General features: G+C 37.4%; 1 protein-coding gene across 8 annotated transcripts in view; it reads left to right on the forward strand.

Moving 5' to 3' along the window:
• The window catches only part of TCF12 (transcription factor 12), a 168,873-nt gene that overhangs the window by 30,775 nt on the left and 118,736 nt on the right, over nt 1–19,362 (forward strand). For all 8 annotated transcript variants that reach the window (XM_030457257.1, XM_030457256.1, XM_030457255.1 and 5 more), the window contains one exon: nt 16,390–16,463. In XM_030457257.1, coding sequence (XP_030313117.1) covers nt 16,390–16,463 — 74 coding nt within the window. The remainder of the gene's footprint in view (nt 1–16,389; nt 16,464–19,362) is intronic.

A 19,362-nucleotide genomic window follows, 5' to 3' on the forward strand; every position in this document is an offset into this window, starting at 1 on the left:
ACTTGGAGAACTTTGGAGAAAATAATTTACCAAAGGGAAAGATTGGCGATCAGGAAATAAGTAATCATCTGTAGCAAGTCCTAAGGCCAAATACAATGGTAAATAAACATAAGAGAACTAGGTTAAAGTAGTTAAAACACAGCAAGTTAGTGCTCTAGGGTAAACCACAATTCTGTTTAAATCTAATCTGTTCTATTAACCCATTTCAGAGCAAAAATATGGTTTTTGTAGGTGTTTTAGGCATTTGTCCTGTTGGCTTGTCGGCTTTTTTTTTGTTTTTCTGGGTGGTGTTTTTTTTTTTTTTTTTTTTTTTTTTTTTTTCCTTTTTTTTTTTTTGCTTTTTTAATTTGCAACTAAGTGTTGTGGGGTTTCTTTGTTTGTTTTTGTGGGTAAGTCTGTACCTCTGAGCCTTCACAATTTGGTAATTTAAAATCAAGCTGCCCTTCTTCTGTCTCATGAAGGGGCAACTGTAGCTGAAATGCCTGGATTAGCAGAGAAAAATTGTAACTATGTAGGCAAAAGAAACAAATAAGAAATTTTATGTAGCAGTTGTTTTCTGTGCTAGTTTGCTGCTGAAATCAATAGGAAATTTTGATTTACCTGGTATTTCGCCTGGTGTGTGTCTCATATACTTTGAGAGAAAAGGGTTGAAATACTCATGATACTTTTAATTTATAGCATATTAATTATACATGCATCCTTTTGTATCTAACTTGGGCTTTATGGTCTAGTATAAGATACTTTAACTGTGCAGTGTTTCTCAGTCTTTCAGAAGGGCCTTTTACATTTTGTGATGTGAATTGAGCAAAGTTCTGTGGTCTAGGAAGGAATCTCACAATTTGTCTTAATATGGAAGACTTCAAATAAATTTCAAAGTAGACTGTGCCATCTATGTTCTCGTTTTCCTAAGCAAGTCTCTATAGAAGTTCTTGACATCTAAGTCATTAAACAGTTAATCACAGTGGTAGCTCTTTTCTGTCATGGGAAACTGGTTCTATTTAAGGATTACTCCTGTGATGAGCTAGTCCAGGAATTTTTTGTTTTCATCTGCCTCCACATTTTATTAATCAGAGCAAATTTTTTCCTGTGCTGTTTTTCAAAGGGACAGAGAAGAATAGATGCATGTGTATAGATGCATTAGATTATCATTGTTCAGCACACATATTATAATGTTCTCCTAAATAGGCAATTTGACATATTTTGTTTCAGTTTTGCTGATATGATTTTAGAATACTGACCTCTACAGGTCATTCATTCTTCCTCTTTAGATTCCTTGTGGCCTTGGATTATTTCTATTGCATTTGAAGAGTAAACAGAGATTTTCCCTTTCCAATGAAGCTGACAACAGCATAAAGGAATACAGTGAAAGACAGTAAAACCCCACCTATATAGCAGCTAGTTCTTATTTCCCCCTGTCTCTCATAAACTGCAGATTGCCTTCTGCCCCCCATAACTTTTTGTGTGCTATAACTATATTTGCAACTACTAAATTCAGAACAGTCACCTTAAGAGTATTCCATAATTAAACAGCATTCATGAAGTTGATTTCTAAGGTTGTTCTTAAATATTTCTTTTGTTGTTGAAATACATGCTGTCTGTGGAAATGTTGCATATTGTAGAGTTTTAGTTAACTCAGAAACCTCTAAGTTATCCATCCTTTTTTAATTTAAATAACCGTGATGCTTTGAAGATAAAGTACTTTTGCCTGTGCTTTGAGTTGCTTGATGTGATTTAGATTCAGTTTGGAGCTCTCAGCTGCTGTTAACAAGGTGCTGTGATTGAGCTAATCAGCCCGGCTGTGAACTGGCTGTGGTTTGGAAGCTTAACAGCCTTAAGATTGCTGCAGTTATAGACTTCTAATTTTGGAGCTGTTTTAAAAATGGCTTAGAGTGGATTTTCTTGTGTAAAAGGTGGCATGCACATAATAATGACACTGTGGTAATTGTAATCAGTTATTTTCTTAGGCCAAATGTTGAGGATGACAGATTTGTTTCAAACACAGATGTTCCCTTCTATAATTTTTAAATTTTCTGATCAGAGTGTTTTTTATTATCATTTAAGAAAATCCTGTAAATCTTGTGTTAGAATGAGGGATGTGGGTGTGAAGGAGATGTAATTGACTCTCAATGGAGAAGTGTTAAGTACAACACTAGATCAATACAGGTGCCACATCAGATTCTTCCATTACTTGCCTGTAACTAGAACTATAGATGGCATTACTCTGGATGTAACCAAGTGCAGCAGGTAAGGAATTTTGACTTCAAACATGCCTCAGTCTTAATGGAAAATAAGATGGAGCAGACTCATCTGTGTTTTTACAATCTTCTGTACAGTACTAAGCTTTGGTTTTGCAAGGACAGTGTAAAGAACATATATGAAATTGAAACGCTGTACAAATAGGGTGTATTAGGTTTTTAAGATGTCTTAAGACCCTAATTAGTCCTTTGGTAATTTGGAGGTTTCACAGATCTCAAGAGGTCACACTATATGTGAAGTTTTTGTTCCCTTTGAACCTTTCTTTGATAAGAGCAGCTACAGGTTGTTTCTCCAGGCTGTTTTTTGTCTGTTAGTCTGTCTTCTTTTTAGTGTAATATTTCATAGTTGGTTTTGGGGTTTTTTTAGAGCTGTTTTGGTTTGTTTTTAAAGTTTTCTTTGTTCCTCCCATAATAGATTCAGCAGTAAGGTAATGATAGACTCAGAGTCTTTAGAAAAATAAAAACTAGGCTAAAGAGATTTTAGGGGCTGAAGCATATACAGAGTTAGGTTTCTTGATAGTTGGTTAAGAATATATATCTAACTCAAGGCAAGTTATACCCCTTTATTTAACAGTGAACTTGAAAATGTAAAAGGATGGTGGCTTCAGATTTATTTCTTGCTTTTTTAAAAAGAAAAGCCAAGTAAGAAATAAAATCCTAACAACAATCCGTGTTGTCTAATGTGAAGTTTATCAGTGATGATTGCAGAAGTTCAAATAGCTTATATATACACCCAAGTGATCTACACATTTACTTCCTTTGTGAGACCTTTTAAATATAAGCTTAAAATCTTAAATTATGTGCAGGGAAGTAGAACAGAATTGTTTCTGGAACTCTTTGTACTTGAATTTTTACATTTAAGTGACGTATTGCCAGGTCCTTTAGTATGTAAGTGTTTAACTTGCTGGGCTTTCTTGTCACTTGTGAAAATTTCAGTAGTTTGTGTTGTATGGCTACAGTATGTGTGTTGGTTTGGCAGGCAGGGGAGCCACACATACACCTGTGGAATAGGCATAAAAGTTACCTAGTATTGCCCTTCAGTTATGTGAGAGTATTTGATTGTGAATTCATAGAATCATAGAATTAGCCGGGTTGGAAGGGACCTCAGAGATCATCTAGTCCAACCCTTGACCCCCGGAGCAGTTGCTAGACCATGGCACTGAGTGCCACATCCAGTCTTTTTTTAAATGTCTCCAGGGAGAATCTACCACCTCACCGGGCAGTCCATTCCATAGCCTAATCACCCTCTCCGTGAAGAAGTTCTTTCTAATATCTAACCTAAACCTCCCCTGGCACAACTTAAGACTGTGTCCTCTTGTCTTGTTGAAGGTCGTCTGTGAAAAGAGTCCAGTTCCCACCTCGCTACAGCCTCCTTTCAGGTAGTTGTAGACAGCGATGAGGTCTCCCCTGAGCCTCCTCTTCTTCAGGCTGAACAGCCCCAGCTCTCTCAGCCTCTCCTCATAGGGCCTGTGCTCGAGTCCCTTCACCAGCCTGGTTGCCCTCCTTTGGACCTGTTCCAGGACCTCTACATCCTTCTTAAACTGAGGGGCCCAGAACTGGACACAGTACTCGAGGTGTGGCCTAACCAGTGCTGAGTACAGGGGCAGAATCACCTCCCTGGACCTGCTGGTGACGCTGTTTCTGATACAGGCCAGGATGCCATTGGCCTTCTTGGCCACCTGGGCACACTGCTGGCTCATGTTCAGTTTCTTGTCAGTGCAGACTCCCAGGTCCCTTTCTGCCTGGCTGCTCTCAGCCACTCTGTCCCCAGCCTGTAGCGCTGCATGGGGTTGTTGTGGCCAAAGTGCAGGACCCGGCACTTGGCCTTGTTGAACCTCATCCCGTTGGAATCGGCCCAGCTCTCTAATTGACTCTGAACTCTCTGAATTGACTTCAATTTATGATTTAAAAAAAATTTTCTTAAAAGTATTTGGGCCAGCCTTTTTTAATGGAATACTCTCTGCATTTTCAGTCATTATGAACATGTGTGTGGAGCTGTATGTGATGTTTAGTCAGCATTGCTCTATTACTTGTGTGTCTTCAGAATGCTGTCTTACATCTGGGAGAGGAAGCCCATGTTTTTCTTCTGAACCAGTGTCAGTAATCCTTCACCTATATATTGGGGTGTGAAGAGACATTTGATGCCTTATTATCCTTTCACAAAGTGTGATCTGCAAAGCACCCAAGTGGTAATACATTGTAGGGTAATATTCTTTGTTGTTGGAATAAGAAATTCTTTGTCAAATACTAAGTCTTCAGAAAAGCAGAAGGGTCTGTCTTCTGTTAAAATTTGATAATCCATATAAACAGTAACATTCTCTTTTTGGTGGCTGAGCAAAGCTGGACACTTAAACAGAATTCACTGTTTTGGAGTGTTGGTGTATAAAAAAACTAAAGCACAAATTGAAACAAAGCCTGAAACCTGTTGTCAGAGCTAGAAACAGTAACACAAAAAGAACCAAATACAGGATCTGATGACAACAAAATTTAAATTTGAAGTCACCACCTTGAGTAGCTAAGTGCTGAAATTGGCTTCTTTTGGCAGTTCATAAATTGTAATGCAACAGAGAAAGTGGACTCTAGTAATTTATAGAAGCAACTTCTTTGGCACATGAAATTCAAGATTTGTGTTGGCTAAAATTCAAAATGTACTTACATTTTAAAATCAAGATTCTTATTTTTTTGTCTGTTTAGTTACAGAAGAAACAGAGGGAAGGGAAATCTGTTTTTTTTAAAATTTTATTTCATTTTTTTCCTTTTTTTGTTTTTTGCCATTTACTATTCCTCAAAATTTTGGCTAAAATTCTAGCAAGTTAATGGTAACGTTTGTGTGTATGTGTGTGTTCTGGTAATGTTGAACACCCTGGTAACCTCTTTCTACCCTAATACTGATCAGATTCAGTATTTTAAGGATTTTATGAAGCTTATTGGTGTCCAGTGTACTTCAGACATGCAGTAATTCAGTTATTTTTGTCCCCTGTGTTATAGTATCAGTGGTCCAGTTAAGCCAGTAAGTCCCAAAGTAGGCTGCAGGGTTTTCTGTATCACTACATTGTGGTTTCTTTCTCCCCTCTACCCCTGCCCCCCTCAAAAGGAATCGTGGTGTTTCTAACAAAGAGCCAATCTCAGAGCTGCTGAATGCTTGAAAAGAGCTGGGCTGCCTTTCCTGGCCCTTGTGCAACCCTGCCTTTGGCCTTCTCTGGTTCTTGTGTTTTTCTGGTCTGGCAATGGAGTACTTCTGTGAACTAATCTGGCTAGAAAACAACAAGGATTTTTTAAGCTTCTGTTTTCTCCTAGTTTGTTCCTGAACTCATTTAATGTAGGACCCTGCAAAACACAGGAGCTAGCTTGAGGGAGAAAATGGGGATGGGGAGGTGTTGAGGGGAGCAGGGTGACCTCCCCTGGGTGGCAGCCAGCCCTTGGGTGTTAGGCTCGTGTTTGCACACCTAAAATCTGACTCAGAAGCTGTTGTCTGGTAATGGTTCCTGCATCAAAAGCCTTTGTAAGGAGTTGGTAAATGTTCCTTGCCTGCTGGAATGCTTACTTTGCAGGAAGAGATCTTGGACAGCTAGTGCTGGATGTTGTGTTGTTTGACCAGCACTCTGCAGTGATAGGGAACTGAAGGCTTTTAGTATCCTACTTATTCTTACTCATCCAATTAAACTTTAATTATTTGTCCTGATTTTAATGTAAAATCATTACCTTCTTTGTTCTAATCAAGTATTCTAAAAATCTGTCCTTAATTTTAAGTTTTATAGGAAGGAAGTTGAGAGATGGTTTGATGCTCCTGAGGAGAGAGTTTTAAAACATCCTATTTTGTCAATGCAAGAATTTTTAAGAAGTAATCATTAGTTGTTGATTACTACTTGCTTTTTGTCTATAGACTATTCAAGTTAATGTTTGGAAGTGTTTAATACTGTATTATTATTGTAGGAAGGTTAATTATCCATTAAGGGTACTGTTCACCACAGAAAGACTCTCTACCACATTTTATTGGCTTTCAGCATTTTCTAGTTATAACTCACAGCACTGCTGTAACAGCATAATTTGAGAAGCAGCAGCATTTCTTTGTTTGTTTATTCTAAGTGCAACTTGTCCTCATTTTAAAAAAGGAAAAAAAAAAGGCATGACTGCACTTTGTTAACAGCAGCAGGTATGTCAGTTCCAGCTGTAATGTTGTTAGAGAATGAAGACAATTTAAGATGGGTTTAATAGAACATAAATTCCTGTTCTAACTTTTCCATTAATGTTCTGCTTCTGAAGTGTATATGGTTTCTAAGTGTGTTTTAGTAAGAGTGTTTTAGCTCACATAACACTTGTTACAAGAAAAGCATTGAAAATTCACATTTCTATAAAAAGTGTGATATTTAGGATTTAAGCCAAGGAGGAATGTTCTGCAGTCCAACCAGACTATGAAGTAGTAAATTAAAATCTTGCAGAAGAAATAAAAGGAAGAGCACAGGAGTCTTTGAACTGAAAGTATGTCTTCCTTTTGGTTAAGATTTAAAGTTGGAGAAATCCAACTATCTTTGATAGCAAATGTAGTTATTTCTGGACTCATATGCACTAGACCCAGATCTTGCCAGATTTAGTAATTATTTTCTGGAATAGAAAAATAAGTTATATTTTTACTTAATGTTGTACTGCTTTAAGTTCTTCTCAGAACAGTTGGATATTTCTGCTAAGTTAGCAATGTTATGCTGTTTGTATAATTTTTCAGCATTTAAATAACACAGTGCTGAGCAGGAAGTTCTGACTGCTCTAGAGTTGTTGCTTCTGTTATTGATCCTTTAAAGGCTTAATTTTGTTGTTGGAAGGTAATCTTTCCAGACATGTAACCTGTAACATCAGGGATAATACTAGCAGAAGAATGTTAAAATGCAGATGATCCTGAAGTGGCAGAGAAATTGGTGAGTCAGCTAGTACCTTTTAGTCATGAAGCAAGAAACCAGTGAATAAAAGTGTCAGGCAACTTATTCTAAAGTGAAGTGTGGTGAGAGATTTGGGTTCGAGAGGAGGAACAGCCTTTTTTTTTTGAATTAGGGGAAAGAGTAGAAACACCTAATGAGTAGAAACATTTCTTTTTGGGGATTGCAGGTAAGCTAGGCTCCCCCAGTCAGCTCAGTTGCTGCAGTAGTGCCACATGTTTGTGCAGAGCCTGTTACCATCAGGCAGCAATCTTCCTTCCGCCTCGTTTGTTGATGGTAGGAGACTGAACTGTATCATATCAGTTTTCCAGCATTGTGGGCACACCATCATTTACTGCCACTCACGCTAAGGGAGCTGTCAACACAAAGCCTGCCTGTCTGACTCAGCAGGCAGCTAACAGCCCAGGCAGCAAGGAGTTCCATTCAGCAAATGCTTGGGCAGATACAATGATATCTGGAAAATTTACAGACAGATTTCTCTCCTTTGACAGAGAATGTCACATTTTCTTACTTTGAGAAGGAGGCTCAAAAAATACCAATAAAATCTCTGCCAAAGTAGCGGTTAGAAGAAATGTCCTGGTGTAAATGAAAGCAGGGTTTCTAGGATTTCTTGTTTGATTGGGTTTGTTGGGTTATTTTAAGGTGTTTCAGAGTCCTACTGGCAGCACCGGCTGTGCCAGATCTCCATCATTTGTTCAGACTGGATTCTGGCTATGACATTTGGAAGTAATGGAATTATTGAGAACTGTTGGTCTTGGAGCACTGCAAAAGGAGAACATCTGTCAGGAACTTTACAGCATTCCAGCTAGCTTATGGAGAGGGAAGCACTAGTTTGTATAAAATGCATACTGGAAAAAGTGATCCTTGATACTGCAGCCTAATGCTACCTTCCATCAGCTCAATTGCATAAATGCAGGTTGAAACCTTGAAAAGTAATTTTAAACCTTTTTTTCTTCCTCCATGCCTGAAATAATAGAAGAAAACATGTTTTGCTCTAGGCAGCTTTTATACTGAGGGAAATGGATGTTATCTTTCCCTGGGACAAAGCAACAGGGCCTTGCTGTACTGCAGGGCTTCTTGCTTGGATGAAAATGAAGTATGGAGGGTTTATTCTTGATTTTTGGCGAAAGAGGAGAGAGATAAGTGAGCCAGGTTGTAAAAATTACCTAAGTCATCATTTGCTATATTTAGTCACCATTTGCCATATTTATTCTACTGGGTTTTTTTGCATGTAACTTAGAGCTAGCCTGCCACGTCTCTGGCTTAGATGAACAGATGTGCAATGCTTGCATTTATCCATTAGTCATTCTGCCCTGTTTAAATACTGACCAGATAAACCTTGTTTTAAGAGTTAAAATATGATGCTTAATGCTGACATGTTCATATAATAGACCCTTTTCTGAAGCTGAATCCTAATCCAGGATTCTTTTATGAAGAACCTAGGTTCATACAACCCCTGATGTGTAACTTCTGTTTTGTTCTGTAATGAGAATTTGAATCCTGTGGGTGAGTCTGTTAAATGTGCTCTTTAGAATGAGTAATAGTAGGAAATCTTTAGAGATATGCCTGTGTAGAGGTAAAAACCTTTAAACCTTCCAAACTTCTTTGTATGCTACATGCTTTTTTTATGTGAAAAATGCAAGAAGTATATTGTTTTAATTTGAGATGCCATGCTTCTGTTAATAGGTAGGCTTAGGATTTCATTAGTGTAGGGCAGCCAAATATCTGCTTCAGACATACTATGTACCTTAGCAAAGTGTAGACTTTCTTTTACTTGCTCCTAGGAAATGGCTTGATCTAGATCTTCTGAAGATCAGACTTAGACTTCTGTAATCTTGACCCACGATATCTGTAAATATCTTTTTTTTTCCAATCATGGAAGTGTAAACATGGGATTGGCATGGGCATTTTCTTGGCTATACAGTATGCCATACTTGCCTTTTTACGTAAAGCTCAAAATTCTGGCTCACTAAGATTCAGGGGTTTATTTGATACTTTGTTTCTCCCTTGGTTCACCTTCATGAATTCAAAAATTCAGAATATGTGCTGTTTCTCACAATTTTTTTTTCTTTCTTTTTTGCTTTTGAGCTACTTGGTATCTCAGAGGGTCTCTTTTTCCTTAAAAGATTTGAGTGTTAATTAATGCATCAATCATCATATCTAAATATCAGGCAGTATTTTTTACTTTAGTACAATTGGATCATTTTAATTGTATGTTTATGAAGATGAATGACAATCACCAATACCACGAAAGGAAACTGGCCTCAGGTTGATCTTAGAGTTTGTTTTCAAGAGTGTCAAAGTTTGTTGGACACCATGTGGTATAATAATTGAGTATGTGCTTTTTCTTAACATTTCTGGACACATTGTTAGAAAAGCTGTCACACTTGCAGTGTTTTCTTGGCTCATAAGGGCTGCTTGTAGTGTGTTCTAGTGCTTGAATTGTCAGTTTTCTGTACTGTTGTAATACAGCTGGTAACAGTAGCTGTTGACTGTGAAGCTAAATTTGAGTATTTTTGGCCTGGTGTGTACAGTCTTGTGACATTGACCTTGATTTGGTGTAAGTAGATATATATATATATATATAATATAAGCACATGGTTATATGAAGCAGTTGAGTCATAACTGAAGTAACCACAGAAAAATTTGCCAGTAGAGTGGATTATTATGGTAGTTAATATTGTAGGCCTGAGACTTGCTTGTCAGTGCTGTTCAATATGATACTTCATGGTTCAATACAGAGAGGAGAATAAGCAGCATGATGAAATTTAATAGCAGTTTAACTGTGTGTGTGTTTGCACGTGAATAAAAGCTCTGGGTTTTAACCCTGCTAAAGGCTTGATCTCCAAGTGGGATGGCTTAATTCACATTTCTAGCCAGGGAGGTTAGAAATATGCTTTGTGTGCACACATGTAAATATTATTTATCTACAGGATGTAGAAGATTATACATTAAGATTAGCATTTTAATTTTTCTTTCAGAATTTTAACTTCTAAGTGGATGGAAGAATAATGTTCATGCTTGTATTAATAAAGGGAAATATTACTTTCAGAGTCAAAGACTGGCTTTGCTCTGTAGTGCTCTGAGCACCTCTGTGGATTTGTAAGGAAATTAAGCATTGTTTATTTTTAAACTAGTTTAAATGTGAATTTTTATAGTTTTGTCATTATCTTGCACCTGAGCTGCCTGAATTAACATGCACAAATATCAAATGTCTTGTTTGCAGCATATTACATGTGGCATTGTAAATATTCTTTCCTCTTTGATCTCTGCCTCGTGCTTTTTCTGCAAGATGGGTGTAGCAATGAGCAGTTTTCTGGTGTAGTACAGTTTGTGTGGGAAGTGCTGTTTTCAATTATATTTTGAGCAGGTTGTGTTGTATTTAGAGTGTCCAGGTCATGCCAGGTCACTTGGTGTGTTCAGTAACATGATTTGGAATCAAGGAGCAGAGAATATGAGGAAAGAGAAGCAGGTAGCTTCTGACGTTGCTGTTAGAGCTCTGCTCTCACTGGAATTGAAAACCCAATACTGCTGTTTTTAGGGAACTTGTGGGCCTTATTACAAGAAATTAATAAGATTGCTTCTGAAATTAAGTTAAAAGAAGTAATTGCTTTTTTTTTTTTTAATAGCAAATTTTATTTAGGTAATGAGTGGAAGCCAATCTAAAATATATTGGATAGCTATACAGGAACTGTACTGCTGGTGCTGATGCTTGATGTTAGTAGATGCTGTTAAAACAAATCAAAGCTTTTCATCAGTTCTCCTGAACCAACATGATTTTTCCATTTTCTTCTGACTTTATACAATGTGTAACTATTTTTTGTTGTATTAGAAAAAGGTCTTCAAGTGTATACCCTAAAGTTGTATTGTGACCCAGGAAACACCTATCAATGATAATTTGGGGTTTTTTTTTGGTTATTGCCCTGGAAAGTTGTGTACTTGCTGTATGTTCTTTCCATTTGAATAATTTTGCTCTACTGAAGTTTTAATTGTGGATGCTTATTCTGGGAATAGAAATGAACTTTGTAGAGCATATCTTATTGCCTATTCTTAAAATAATTTCCACAGTAACTGGCATAGCTTATGTTTATTCTTTCCCAAGTCAGATAATCATGCCGTGGGTTTCGACAAGATAATGTTTCCAAAATGAAAATTAATTTATTCTCTGCTATTAATATTCACTGTTAATATTTCAAACGAAGTTTACAAACTGGTCTTTGTAAACAAAAACATTCAAATGGAAGCTGGGGTTTTCCGGGTAGGAACTGAGATAACCAACACCTCCTCAGGGCAGCTTTGAAGGTCTGTCATTATAGGCTGGTAGTTAACAACCTCAGCTCTGGGATTATAAACCTGAGTGGGCAGGTGGGGAAGGCTGCTGAAACTAACAGTTCAGCCCAGGAGAAATCCTGCTTTTAGACCCCACAACAGATGAAACATTCAGTCTGTGTGGGAGTGAGCAGCACTGTGCTCTTCAATAAGGTTTCCCACAGGAACTGTGGAGTCAAGAGCTTGTATCAGGTATCTCTGACTCAAGATGGTGTCTCTGTGACACAACCAGAGCACTTACATTAATCTTCTCTGGAGCAAATGTTAAAACCAGTAACTTTTAAAGTAACCCACTGGTGCCTCCAAAAAGCACTTTTGTGACTGGGCAGGAACTTTCCTTTATGATCCAGAGCCATGGGGTATCCATGTATTGGAAGGCAATTGGTGCATTTTCTAAGAAACAGTATGGACTGAGAGACTAAGATTTGAAAAGTTTCGTGTTGGTTGATTTTTATTGTTTTGGGGTTTTCTTTTTGGGGTTTTTTTTTTGTTTGTTTGTTTGTTTGGGGGTTTTTTTTGTGTGTTTTTTTTTTGTTGTTTGTTGGTTTGGTTTGGTTTTCCACACTGGAAGGACTTCCCATTGCCGTTCCTTTGGGGTCAGGTGGCTGGAGGAGAAGGCCATGTATTTTATATAGTTTGAAATGAAAGCAGCTTGTCTTTTACCTAATGATAACAATGTTTCTGAATTTATCCCAATGGCACTTCAGTGGTTAGACTGTTGATGGGCTGCCTGGGTTTCATTTCTCTTCACAATTTGATTAATGCCCTTAGCTTTGTGTATTTTAAGCCCACCACATGACATCTATTGTCAAAGTGGCTTTTGGTTTTGCATGTTCCTGCCTGCCCTGCCCCCCTGGTAATAAACGTGTGGAACTATAGCTTGTCTTTACTTGTTTATCTGAATTGCAAATTTCAGGTACTTTGTTAGAACATAAATGTTTTTATTACGTTATTAAAAATATGAAGTCTACTATAAAATGAGAAAAATTTTCTATTTGGAATCAATAAGAGGAGGCGAAGAACTAGTCTTAACTTACTGTTACTTAAGTTTTAATTGAGATATTATTTGTCTATCAAATAATATTTCTCTTTGCACTCTTTTACTAGGAAGCCTAGGCCCAAAATATGATTTTAGGTAATAATTTGTATCGTACTTCACAATAGACCTTTGCAGTATGGGCTCTAATGGTAGATTGATTTTTAATTTTTTTTGTGTGTCTAAGATGCAAAATACAATCAGCACTGCTATGGTTTGTGCTCTCTTTTTTTTGTTTGTTTGTTTGTTTGTTTTCAATTGATTTAAGTTGTTGAATCTTATCTGTAGGATCATTACTCTGAAACAAAATTGGATAAAGAAGCTATAAAAGATAAACTCATACCTTGAGTACCTAGTGTAACAATCTACAATGTGATTTTTTTTTTGTCAAATCATTTATTTGATCAACAATGTAACAGATGGTAACCCTATAAAGTATATTATCTTGTTTACACCAACATTAGAGCCTGTGTCTCTTGAAATAAGTTTTAAACATGGTCTTTGTCTTATACCAGCAAGAAAAACAACTTTCATTTCAGTTTTATTGTAAGATCCAATTTTTTTTTATTAGATGAATTCTTGGACCTGTTTCTTCAGAATGAATACATATGTTGAAGTAATGAGGCAACAGGTTTCTTCAGCTTTTCTTCTAGAAGAGCCTGAAATGTTCACAGCACTGTCTTGAAAGTGACATTAAAGCCAAGCTTTTTCAGATGTCATTGCATGAAGCCAGAGAGCATCCTCGTGACTGTTTGGCCCCATCTTCCTGAGGTGAGCATGGAGAGCTCTGCCTTTCCTGCAGCCTGGCCGGGGTCCTGGATTTGGGCTGTGCCCTGTCTGCACAGCTGGCCAAGAGCAATGTCCTGCCCATCCTCCCTGGGACAGTGGTGGTGCATTGCCTGAGCAGATTGAGGTTTTACAGCCTTGCCTTTTGCAGCAGTTTTTTTTCAGTGTTGTTCTGTCACAGCTTTCCTGTGCCCTTTAACATCCGTGGTGAATTAGTGGATACTGGAATTGGACACCCTGTTTCCTTGTGGAAGGGGTTATGTCAAGGTGGTGATCCCTGAGTTCCTCCACTCTGTTTTCTGTTTCCCAGGAAAATGCTTGAACCCTTTTGAAGACACTTTTGCTTTGAGAATCTATTGAATTTATTACCATAGATGATTTCTCTGTTCTTTCTCACCATGTGTTCCCTGCTGCAGGATCTCTTCCCATCTGCAAGAGGTGCTCCTGGCCCATTCTTGTAGAGCTGCCTTTGGCTGTATTAAAGTACAAGTTATTTGATTGTGCCCAGCCTGCCAGGGTTTGTCTGGATCTTTGGCAGCCTTTGGATGTGTTTTGGCTGGAACATTGGTGGAAAAATATTAGTGTACAAAAACCAATCCAGATTCCTTGAGCACCATCATAGACACATATCTGATTTCCCAGCCAAGCACTGTTGGCCACCTGGTTCTCTGCTCCTTTGGTGTGGGCCGTATTGATGGGGGCCCATGGTAGCAGGGGTGCTGCTCCAAGTCAAATCCCCATGTCAGGTGTCAGTAAGTCAGAGTGTCAGTCTGCTGTATGCATTGTGCAAAAGTTTTCTTGTAGCCTTCAAGGAGCTTCTCGAGTGTGAGTGCATCTTCCTCGTGTGTAAATTCTGATGTTCTAGATGCAAGCCTGTGTTGGGCCTTTAAGAACAGAAAAAATGCTGTATCAAAAGGAGGAAAAGGACACCTGGTAGAAAAAAGGAAGTGTGTTGGCACTCCTGACTATTCTAGCTAACCATAGTGGGCTTTTTTAGAAGAATGAGTTCTGGAAACTATTTAAAATTATCTTTCCATCTGAAGTTGTATTTTGTTTGAGTGGTTTCTTTAAACAATTTATTTGTGTAATTCAAATGGTAGGATTAAAATACAAAAATTTTTAGCTTTACATCTGCTGATGTAGCAGAATCTAACACAAGTCTTTATGTCCCATTGGCTCAAAGTGTTAAATGAGTAACACGTTTTCCTGATTAGGCATTATCTATGGACATGTTTCCTAAATGGGTTTATATCGTATACTGTGTCTCGGACTTTCTCAAAGAATTTGTCTTGCAGTAAGATATTTTGCCTTTTTCCCCCTCCTCCTCTTATATGTCTTTTGAAATTAAAGCAGTGAAGGACTTGTTATGATAATCACTGGATTACTTGGGCTGTTGTTTCTGGTAGAAAAGAGTCAGTTGTGCCAAAAGATTACTTTTGCTTTTGTCAGTGCCAGCCACGACTTCTTACTCAGCTCCTGGATCAGATACAATGAAATAACAACAATGCTGTCAGCTGCAAAATACAAGAGACTTCTCCAAACTGCTGGCTGAATATAGTGGTGGTTTTACATTTTCAAAGAAGGCTCTCCATCCTTGGGGATCTTTCCTGTAGTATATAAAAGGTGTCTATAGTTTCCTTTGGTTTTTTTCATGACTCTACTGTACTTTCACTTTAATATGCCTTCTGTAGGCTGTCATTGCCAAAATGGGGTTCTGTAGCTTTATAAAGCACATTTCTTAAGGAAATAATTGTTAGCATACTCTTAGTCCAGAGGTAGTGGTTTATAATACTTTGCATTTTATTTGTATAGTGTGTCCAGTCTGAGATACATGCATGAAAATTTTAGTTTCAATATAAAGTTAGAGTTTAGGGATGATTGTATGGAGTAACTTACACTTGGCTTTTACTTATAAATGGTGTCACTTGGTTCTAATTTGTGATTTATGACATTATATGTCTTCATAAATACTTTATACTATACATCACATAAAGAATTCATGCTCTGTACTAAAGCTCCTTATGAGAGAAGTTTGGGTGACAGGTAACCAATAAGTTGTGTTTTGTAGGCCAAAGTGTGTGGAAGTCTGTAATTTTAGATAGAAGTGTTCCACTCGTTAAAAAATATATCTTCTAATACAGATAATCAGGAATATAATCACTACAATAACCTTATCCTGTATGAATGAATTGGCTCTAGGAATTCAGGCACTTTTGCATTTAATTGTTTTGGAATGTTTAAAGATGATTTGACCAAGTCTGAGTAGAAAGTAAATGGACAAAGTGTTGGCAATGCTATTTCACATTGTTGGTTTAGGTAATAAGTGGGATTTATATTTTGATACAAAGTTTAAAGATTTCCCTCTTTTTTCCTCCCCCTTTCTCTTTTGAGCTGTAACCTGGATTTGCATAAGGGGAACTGATTCTAAAAGAACCGTTACAGAGCTAAAAAAGATTCCTCTTTTAGTAGGGCAGACACCATGAGTCTCTCTGGTTGGCTCCTTTGGTTTTTTTTAAGCCACTGAAATATAACCTGTCTGTTTTGTCTTTTTCCCCCTTGCTAAAGTATCTTGCATGTCATGTAAAGACCATGTAGGGGAAATAGTTTCACACATTTTGCAATACTTAAGAAGACACGAGAGCAAAGAGTAGATGACAAGTACACGTTTCACAGTATGTGCTGAAATATTCAATGCTTAAGATACAGGATAAATAAGGCTGTGCAAAAAGCCAGGATAACATTGTGCTTGTTTTGTTACTCATGCTAATTTCCTATGGATTGGGTAGGGCAAATGCTGCAGATTGGCAAATCTTGACTTTTCATGCTCCTGTTTTCAGCAGCTGCAGGTGTCCAAATGAGTAGGTTGCTTTGTAGCCAGCTTCATTTACAAGGAAACTGATCATCTTAAGTTTTGTTTTTAAAAATACTGCTTCAAGTATATGGAAGCAGATGAATTTGCTCTGTGTATGGAAGCGGAGAAATTTCAGGTTGTATCAGGAAAATGATGGTTTTGCTATTTTTCCTTATGGGTCTGTGTTTTTCCTTTTATTGCTAGGTATGGATGAGCGAACAGGTGCCACGTCCTGGGGAACAAGCGGCCAGCCAAGTCCTTCATATGAATCTTCAAGGGTAAGGTTCCCACATAGTAATTCATAAGGAAAGTTTATGGGAATATACAATAAAGATGAGCGGATGATTTGGCAAGATTTTTGAAGGGTAAGCTCCTTTAAAGACTTGGATTAATATCTTGTAAAGTCTTTAATACAACAGTGATTCAAATTTCTAGGGCTAAAAAATATATTTGTTACAAATTTATGGAAATAAGCTATACATTATATTTGTAAGACAAGCATGCATTTTGTTTACCTACAGTCAGAAAATGAAAAAAAGGGTCATGTTGCTTACTCAGGAGCAGATTTATTGGCAAGGAGTGGGGCACACTTGCCTCTCCATTAACATCAACCAGCTATGCTGTGTCCGATGTCATGATGTTGGAGAGAGGCTTCCCTTTTTCAATACCTTCCTCCTGTTCCCATTGTAGCTTTGTCCATCCTGTTTATTGAGCTAAAGTTTTTTGATAGTATCTAATATCCTAAAATAACATTGTCTTTATAAAACCTAGTAGAGTCAAAGGCAAGCTTTCCCCTTGGTAAATCACACTGCCTTTCATCTACTCAGTTCTCTTTTTATGAGTATGCACTCCCTAAAAAGCCAAGAAGATAAGTATTTAATGAATTAATTACTAGGAATGCACAGCATAACTAATGGGGGACTGGTTTAAATAATGTATTCTGATTTCAGTACCCTTGAGAGGAGGGAGACCTGAGTTAGCTGTTGCATGTCTGCAGCTTTTTCCTGCTGTAGAATCAAGTGGGTAGGCTGAAAGGTCTTGTCTAACTCACTGGATGTTGTTAAAGCCTCTGTCTGACTTTTGAAGAGAGCACTAGAAAGATTTATCATAAAGTCTTACTTTTTCTATTGATCTTTGGTAAATTATAATAAAAATATGGAAGAGCTTTATGGGTTGCAAAAGTATTTTTATGCAACATAGAAATTAGGCATTCTTTAAAAATATTCTGCATAATTTGAGGCATGAAACCCAGCCTTTGGATGCCTTTTCTAAATTTGAAATGGAATCTTCTGAGCCAGCCCTAAGTTACTCAGATTCTTACTGTGTTTGGTGTTTTGACACTCATTGATGGTGTTGCTGATCAGATCTAACTAATGATCATGAGTTAAATTCACCTCACTGGAATTTAAGTGAATGATTCGTTATCTGTGTGGCTATTTTAATCATATTAATCACATTTTTTTTTTAAGTTCGGAGATCAGTGAGTTAGGATCCTGCTAATGTAATGCCTGGTGTGTTGGTCTCCTTTTTTTTCTATGTTTTTGCTTTTTCTACAGTAATTGAAGATCATTGCTAAGAAACTTAAATGCTGGCCAAGAATCAATCCCTCCACAAATTACACTGTTATGCCCTAAATTTGGTAGTAAAGGTAGACTTAAAATAGTTTACTTTTAAAAAAACACCAATAAACCTACAAAGATTAATCCCCAGGAAACAATTCTTGCTGAATCATAATTTACATTAAGACAATTTCAGCTAAAGTGAGTTGGACTCTAGCCAAACTGAATATATTGTTAAGAGCTGATAGAATCTATCCCCAGAATGTTATTTCTGTATTTCTTCCTCTGCTGGCTAAGTGCAAAGGATTTTTCTTTTGCATGCTAGCAATTTGAAATGATACTGAGACTTTATTCTGAGACATCACCAACTATTTACAGGCTGTGATGGGTTTTTTTTGTTGTTGTTCTATTGGGTTTTTTGAAGAGAATGTGTTAATTTTTGTTTAAACTGGAGCATACTGTTTCATGCTATTAAATATATCTTTCTTATTTCAAGATTAATATGTTATAAAGTCTGTTTAATTTTGAAGAATTGGTAGTCAGTGCTATTTGTTTTTATCATAAAGTTGGAGACTTCAAAAATACTGATCTAGAGATTTATTTCCCTACTTGTATTTGTGACTGAATTTAATTATTTCATATTATGGTTTTGTGTGCATCAGTATAAAGTTTAGAACAAGAGAAGACTGATTACTTGCATACAAAGTTTCTTGATTTATAAACTAAAAATTAAATAATCAGGCTCACCTCTCCCCTCTGTCCCAAATCAATTTTTATGTGTTTTGCCTTTTTAAAAAATAATCCTTTTTTTTTCTGCAGTGGTGAAATTATCTTCACTTTGATAGGGGGGTTCTTTTTTTCTTTTTTTCTACAGGCAGCAAAAGTCATTGAGAGGGTAAAAACCACCCCAATAGTCCCAAATTCGGGTGAAAGATTATTATGTCCAATTTTTACAGATTTCTTCCTATATGAAGTTTGTTTTTGGAAAACCTGCTGAACAACATAAATTTAAGATCAAGTCTCATGTTAGCACAGAAGGTGACATTAGGCTGCCCATAACATTTCTCCATGAGGTCAGCTTAGCTGTGAACTGATGGCACCACATTCCTGAAGCATCAGCCTGGCAGCAGTTCCCAACAGGATCACTGTGGATGTCAGTAGGTTTAGGTTTTCCTGAGAGCTTGGCGTGGTTGGGTTGTTTTAGGAAGCACAAGCCCCTGGTTCTAGGCTTTGAAAGATTACAGGACATGTGCTCCTGGCTTTGTTGTAATGTGTCCTCTGCATGCACTGAGGCATCAGGAAGGGCTGTCCCACAGGGTGGGGATGGGCATTATGCAGGATCCATGTAGAGGGTTTGGCTGGTCAACACACCTACAGATTTGATAGTGGGAGGGGGAAGAGCCCAACTTTCTTCAGAGGCCCTGCATGAAGCCATAAAGATGGCTTGTCTGGGGCGGTATTTACATGCCAACAGTTTTCTATTAAACAAAACTGGAACTTTCTACAGGAAAACAACATTCCTGTGTTTTTCCCCCCCAAAAAAGTGATGAATACTAGAAATGTATGATGTTTATGTAGAACTGGTAAAGGTTATCCCATGGCTATATTTTTTGCAAAG

This window comes from Calypte anna, chromosome 10 (assembly GCF_003957555.1).
Source record: "Calypte anna isolate BGI_N300 chromosome 10, bCalAnn1_v1.p, whole genome shotgun sequence".
Taxonomy (NCBI): Eukaryota; Metazoa; Chordata; class Aves; order Apodiformes; family Trochilidae; genus Calypte; species Calypte anna.